General features: G+C 35.8%; 1 protein-coding gene across 1 annotated transcript in view; it reads left to right on the top strand.

Annotated features, from left to right (window-relative positions):
* The window catches only part of LOC129231773 (U-scoloptoxin(11)-Ssd2a-like), a 35,542-nt gene extending 30,081 nt beyond the window's left edge, over positions 1-5,461 (top strand). The window contains exons 3-5 of the mRNA XM_054866138.1: positions 241-399; positions 3,266-3,484; positions 4,994-5,461. Of these exons, the coding sequence (XP_054722113.1) occupies positions 241-399; positions 3,266-3,484; positions 4,994-5,176 (561 nt within the window). The 3' untranslated portion in view covers positions 5,177-5,461. The remainder of the gene's footprint in view (positions 1-240; positions 400-3,265; positions 3,485-4,993) is intronic.
* The last annotated feature ends 2,375 nt before the right edge of the window (positions 5,462-7,836 follow it).

Consider the following 7,836-nt stretch of genomic DNA (forward strand, 5'->3'; position numbering starts at 1 on the left):
CTTATTCAAAGGATGGATTACAAGTCTTACTTTCGGAGTCAAAAATTAATAACTGAAAATATTTCGATCTAAATAACTGTCAAATATTCATGTATTAAGTACCAACAATAAAGCACATTATTATTGTTCATTCTGCAAAGTATATAAGTAAACTTGTGTGTGTGAAGTGGCCGCTACTGAAATACTGGCCACTACTAGTGCTTTACCTTAAATACGATTAAGAATTCCTTCTTGTTTCAGCCTACTTGTGAACGACGCAGCATATGTGGCTACCTTCAACTAAATGGGAATTCTATCAATGTTCAAACCATTTGTAAGTGTCAACATAATATTCCATGTCCTTTACAGTGGAATTCAAACGATGGATATACAGTAACGCACGGAAACGATCAATACAAGGTAAAGCTTCCACTTTATGAAATAATCAGAAGAACGATTGTTTAAACTAATTTGGTTAAATTATACTTGAATTTAGATATTTTTTAAATGTTTATGAATTTATAATCAATATCATTTCTTTTTCAAAAATAACAAAAATGGATGCGTTTACTCATGTAGCGCGTTAGAAGTTACTTTTTATATTATTACTTTTTTAAAAAAATAAAATTGTAGTTAAGAAGGTAAACTATCAACTTTATAAATTTTCGATAGCGAAGCTTAAAAAAGTTTTTTGGTAACATTTTACTTGTCATTGCTAAACGAAATAATCAAAGTTTATCCTACCTATTACAAAATGGAGTGGTCTGGTTCCAATTCCACTTCATCTACCATCTCGCCGTGGCTCAATTGTACCACAGTCCAGGGGAAGTGCAATGTTTATGAAAAAAAAAAAAAAAACCTCCAGTCTCCGAAGATAAAAATATTTAGATGAATCAGGTCCTTCGAAACCCCTAATCCTGCCATAAATATTTTTTATGCATATATAATGTAATATACAAGGTTAACATAGTATCCCGGCTCTTGAAATTTTTATTTCATAAACTATTACACTTAGCACTATAAATGACATTTTGGAGTGTTTCACTGTCAATTTAACGCAGGCAATGGTGGTGTATAAAGTCTTTGACGAAACCTAATTTAAAAAAAAAACCACATGGGGGTTTGGGGGTACATAAAGGGTACATCATCATCACCTGCTCGACCAATCCAGTGTTGCGGAACGAACACAACGAAGTGTGCCACTGACGTTCCGCAAGTTTGTAGGTTTAGGGGTAACCTCCCCCCCCCCCCCACACAGAAGTCATGGTTTTAACACTGTTGCCAATTCTAATACAGTAGTTAATACACGTGTAAGGAGTGTTGTAACCAAAAAAACCCCTCCAGAAGGTACTTCTGGCTGCGCTGGTGCGGAACGTGCACGTTTAAGTAGTTGCGTACGTTCAAAAAAACTTGGATAGTTTATTTTTATGTATCATTTATAGTGGTAAGTATAATAGTTTATGAAATATAAATTTTTAAAATCGGGATATTCTTTTATGCTAACCCTGTATAACAAAATCAATGTGAAGGTTTTTTTTTAAATGTTTCTTTTTCTACTACTTTTCGTTATTTTTTGTTGATTGTTGCTTAATTTAAATGTCATTCAGTATCATTCCATTACAAATTAGCGCATGGAATCCCATTAAAAACATATTGCATCTTGTACAAATAGAGTAAATATTACGTTGCGGTAGCTGCTCTGCCAACCGTCACGTATTCTTGGAGAATTTTATTTGCATTTGGAGCCCTAATCTGTGAAATTGTCAATTTAAACATCTAAGGAACAAAGCTGGAGATGATATTTTTGTTTGACACTAAGAGAACGAATAAAAATAAGTGTATATTGAAGCATAGATGAATATTGACGAAAATATTTCTTCATAGGCTTCTATAATACACATAAGAAAATATAAACAGCGTAAAACAACGTGATGATGTGTTATGCTTGTGATGAAATGGCATGTCGAAAGTGGAGGGAGGAGGGGATTCTCATGAACATCAGATGCAAGGCCCCTTTCCATTAAAATATTTATCTTTTGAACAAAAGAACTAATTTATCATTCAGATCAAATTGAAGCAATTTTGATCACGTAACTGACTGAAGGAAGGAAAACTATTTTGGGACCAGGTTTTGCTCAGCTTTTCCCTACAAAATTGCTCTCAAAGGAAAAATAAGTTAACTACAAAGGATTTTTTTATGCACATAGAGTAACGGCACCAGTAACAGACAAGGGTCCAGTAACAGACAGTCATAAGTTTGGATTAAAATAATAAACCTTTTGGGCGGGTAAAACTGGTGCTGCATAGCCCATGAATACGGTGCCGACATCTAGTGCTATCAGAATGAATTTTATGAGCCAGTTGGTATATACAAGGCAGTGGTGGAAGATTATGAACAGCTACCAAGAGGTTAGATGGTGTTTCATGTTCATTTGAATTTAATAAGGTTTTAGTAATGAAAATTAAGAACGTTTGCACATCTTGAAGAGAAAAAGGGAATTTTTCCCATTACTCATCCTTTCGTCATCCTATCTGTTACGGGATATCATCAGATTTTTCGGTGTCTGTTATTGAGGGTCGGACCTTTTTTCGAAATTGAGCAAATAGAAATAGAATTAACTAATTCAGAGGTCCAGAAGCAGCCAAACGTTAGATGAGGTGTAGTTGCATGAGAGAAAAATAGTTTAAAAAGTCTAAATACATTAAATGTCTCAGAAAATAGAGTTAACCTGAGAGCAATGTCTTCAGCATGTCTGCTACTGGTGCCGTTACCCTAGTTACTGAGGGAATATTTCTCAAAAGATTTCATGTTTCTCTAAAATATTTCAAATTTATGTATTTCTATTTCTTGCAAATAATGTCTTATAAACAAGTTAATTACGCTTGTATTCTCTATATTTTTTTTCCTCTTCCAAGTGCTTGAAATTTAGTTATTTCACGCATAAATCAATTTATCGTTTGAGTGATGATAAAATGAGTAACAATAAAACGCATTTTATTTTTTCCAAATTTTGCTTTCAGTAAACCTAAAAACGGCTTAAAAACTCTTAAAAGACTTACAGAGAAAAAAAAAAAGAAGGAAAGAAATGCTAAAATTAAAAATTTCATTTTTCCGCTAGTTACAATGTACAATAACGCAAATACTATAAGATAACATTAAATTTTTTAAAACATTTAATATTATTATAAGCATGGTCACCTCTGCATCCATAATTATCATTAAAATGTTTCATATTAAGAATTGATTAACAGTTGATATTTTAATATTTTTTCCTTTGCATTATAGTTTTGTGAGCTGGTGCGACCACTGCCTCCCTGCACATCAACAGAAACAGCATATGCCTCCTACCTAGAAATGTCTTACCTTACTCAAGAAACTTTGACCAACAGCGGCTATCTGTATTGTAGTTGCCCTGACAATTACTTATTGCTCAGAAATGATAGCCACTTTGATCCACTTGAAAATGCCATAGCAAAAATCACTACTAGTTATGTCTGCAAGCCGGTAAGTTAATCTTGGGGTAAGTAAAGGGTGAGGCAGGAAAGACGGACATTTTACGGAAAGGAACTCCTAAAAATGTTAAAACTTTTGAATTCGTTTATTGATATTGCTGAGTTTCTCTCAAAATAGCATTTGATAAAAGCGGGGATCGAGCGGGGCGATTTGAAAAAAATCAGGTCAGTTGACGTGGATTGACTCTAATATGACATTATGCACGATCATCTTCGAATTGGATGAAATTTTATAGAAGTGTAAAGATGCCTTTGAAACTAACCTATGCAATTTTTCAGCTTCCAAGATCCGAATCCTGAGGATCTAGGATCTCCAAAAAATAGTGCTCCAAACTGGCGTATCAGCTTTGTGAGACAAATTGCCGTGTTGCGGTTAAGGTTGCAGAAGATTTTATCACACTGGAAGTCTGAAATTTTGGGAGCTTAAAGAACATTTGGCTGTTGATACGTTCTATTATTTTTGTGAGTTTGAGCTCATTAGATTCTATGTAACACGCATGTAAACTCGTAAAAACGCTTTTTTTTTTACTGAAATCATCACTTTTTAGACCGTTAAATTAAGAAAGCTGATTAGATTCTATGGGTTTCTGACACTACTAAAAACTACACCACAAAGTATAATTACAGCTTTTGCTCAAAATTATTGAATCAGGCCTTTTAGAATAATTAAACTAAAACTTGGATTCTTTTTGTTTCAAATTATCAACTTTGAGGCCATGTAATTTAAAAAGTTGATAAGATGCCATGAGTTTATAACCTGGACCTTAAACTAAACCACATGGCCTATCACTATAGCTGTATCACAAAGTTATTGACTCATCACGCAGAGTTATTGACACAGAAACTTTTACTTTTTTCTGAAAATCATCAACTTTGAGACCGTTTAACTACTGAAGCAAAGAGAAGCCCATGTCATTTTCTATTTTTCTGAGTAGTATACTATGGTAAGTAATTCATCCTATACTTATTTCTGAGGGTCACTCAAGCCTTTAACAGATATCCGGACACAAACAAAGCAAAGAAAGTAACGAAAATAGCATTTCCAAATGACCTTTGCCCCTCGAAGCCAAAAGTGAGCCACCAAATTATTTATGCTAGCGTGTAACTAGTATTATTGTCATGGATCACACATTGCTTTTGGAGCAAAACGATCAGACATTTAGTACCATACATTAAGAACCTTAAACTTTGACCTTTACTCAGGGACAAACATATCAGATTTAAGAAACAGGAAACTTCACTTTTCCTTATTATACTACGACATTTGAAGATATTAACTATCAAATGTGTCCAACTTTTAAAAAGATGACTCTTAAACTGAGCTCTTTTTCCATCTGAAGTCTTTTCCAAAGAAGAAAATATTGCTGCTGTTAAAGAAATGGAATAGTTTTTGGAACTAAAACTATGTTGCTACTAATATATTAGTATCGTATTCTTTCTTTTTAGTCTCATAAATATAAATTCAGTTTTTATCTTTCAAAATTTTTCTATATCTTTTCAGCCTCCAGTTTGCTCACTTGACAACATTTGTGCCGCCATTACGCAAAACTTTTATGATGATACATCTTTCGTAACAAGACACTGCATTTGCCCCCCAGGATACTACTGCCCATCTTCATTAGAAATGGCTAAAGAAAAAGTTGATCTCGACAAAGGCTCGTATTACGTCATGAAGTGCATATGATGGTTACTAAACCCAGGAATTCGTGAATTCCTGGATTATGTTTCGAGATTCGTACCTCATGTTGGAGACGTGAATGAAATAGTTTGGCAAGGAATGGATGGAGATATTGGAGAACATTTTGGGACGTTCATTCGAAAGAAGGTGTGATTAAAGATAAACATTATTTGTGACTAAATATCCTGCACTAGAAAATCACTATGTATCTACTTGCCATTGTCTTTTGTTAAAGTTATACCTTGTATAAAACCCTAGCAGTACTTTTTAGCTTTCCAATAAAATAGGGTAATATAGAGCGTAATGTGACATTTATAAAAATGGCTGAGTTTTCTGTTGATTCGTTAAATTGCTTTCTTGAAAAAGTAGTAGCGCTGTAGATATGTTCAAAAAAAATTTCAAAGAATAGATTTTTTTAAAATTAAATTTTAGGCGAAATTTTCAAATAAATTTCTTATTTTGGGTGTGAAACTTCCTCGTACACAATGAACTTTTCTACCAATCAAAAAAAATTTTTTTTTCTTTTTTTTTTCTTACGTAAGATGAACTTTATTCGAACACTAAGTCAATTAAAAAGTCTGTAATTTGAAGTATCAAGAATAACAGACTTAGTGATGCTTTTAAAATTAATAGTGGTAATTTTGTGCTTTTCCCCCCTTGATAATTAGTGGTCATTTTGTGCCTTTTTTTCTTGATTAATAGTGGCCATTTTGTACCTTTTTTACGTGTCGTTTTTTGCGCTTTTGAAATAGGAATATGATTTTTTTTCGATATTAGAGCTTCGACTTTTTTTTTTTCACGCTTTTATTTATCTTTCCTCTGATACACTTTTGATGCATTTTTGATCACGTTGCTTTTTCCATCATTAGGGTCATGATGAGCTTTTGGTACATAATTGGTGTATACATGCAATTGAACATTCAAAGGAAGTAATTTTTCATTGCGCATAAGCTCAAAAGATAGCAATTATTACACAAAATAAACTCAACCTTCCCTTCTGCCAAGTCACAAAATAAGAAAGCAGTTTTTGTAATGATGTTATGCTCCCATTGAACATCGTTTCACAATGGAATCGTTTGTTTATGAAACCAGCCAAACTCTAAAATATTTATGTTCAAGAAAACGTTTATACTCTGCTCGACATTGAAAATGCAACACCAAGAAGGAGTGATCTGGAAAGGATGAAATTTGGCAAACAGATAGAGACAGCAAGGAAATATAAGTGATCTTTATTTCGAACCGATATTCAGATTACAGAACGAGGACGGCGTCGACTCAGTAGGATGTAGGACTCCCGCGAACGATGTATTCGGGCTCGTTTTTGAGAACCCGGGCCCGCCTGAGCCCGAAACCTATTTTCGGTTCTAGAACCCGAGCCCGGGCTGAGCCCGTCTCACCTCCAATTCCCTGTCAACCATTTGCCAAAGTTCATTTTCTGAACGAGGCATTACACACGTGTCCGATTGATGACAGATCAGGAAAGTACGGTTACCTGTACACCTTGTAGAGCATGTTGAGAGATGCGGGTACTGTGTGGTTAGGCATTGTCCCGTTGAAAAATTGCATTGGGCACCCCTGAAGGTTAGGGATTGCCACCGGCCGCAGCACATTCTGCACGCACCGTTCCGCCGTCATAGCGCCCCGAATACGAACTAGAGGTGACTTGGTATTATATGCAATTGCGCCCCAAATAATGCCACGTTGTCAAGCGGTGGGCCGCTCCACATTTGCTGCCGGGTTAGACCTGTTTCCAAGTCGACGCCACACTCGCATGCGGCGACTATCACTGGAAAAACAGAAGCATGACTCATCTGGGAACACGTCGTTCCGCCATTCCGTCATCCAAGTCGCTCTAGTACGGCACCATTCCAAGCGTTGACGTCTATGCTGTGGGGTCAATGGCAGTCTTCTTAACGGACGCCGTGAGTGCAGGCCACATGCAACCAATCGATGGGAAACGGTCAAAATGGTTCTGGTTGATATGGGAACATCCAGGGTGTCTTGCACCCGGAATGGAGGTACTCGTGGCTTGCGGGGCTGACACCGCTTGTCGGTGGATGCTTTGATCCACGCGTGCTGACGTCACTCTGGCTGCACCTGCACCCCTCAAACTTACCATATTTCTTTGCTCCAAACATCTTCGTCACAATTGATGCACCGTGGACGCTGTGATTTGACGTAAGGACCAACCTGCCCTTCTCAGTCCGATCACTATACCCTTCGTAAAATCGTCTGTGAGCTGGAAGTACCTCTGTTAATGGCAGCCGGACATTTTCTCCTATTACACGTATCCTCCGAGAGAAAAATAAAATTTCTTCCATGATTCGTCAGGCAAAAATAACGACACGAATATTGCCCTTTCTACAAGTTCCTTCGTTTATATCTTACTTCGCGTGCGTTGGGGAGTTGCGCATTTCACATCATTTGCATAACTCAGTGACATGCGTCTACCCTGAAATTAGCATACATTTCTGTCCACGCTTTCTTGGTGTTGCATTTTCAATGCAGAACAGGGTATCGTCATATTAAGCTGTTCAACTGAGACTAAAAAGTTTTGTAACTAAAAGAAATGCACTTATAAATATGTATCTAAATATGTAAAAGATTCTATACCGTTTAGAATATTTTTAATACGATGCTAAAAAGATTTTAAAAAGTTTTAGAGT

The sequence above is a fragment of the Uloborus diversus genome, chromosome 10 (assembly GCF_026930045.1).
Source record: "Uloborus diversus isolate 005 chromosome 10, Udiv.v.3.1, whole genome shotgun sequence".
NCBI classification, from domain to species: Eukaryota; Metazoa; Arthropoda; class Arachnida; order Araneae; family Uloboridae; genus Uloborus; species Uloborus diversus.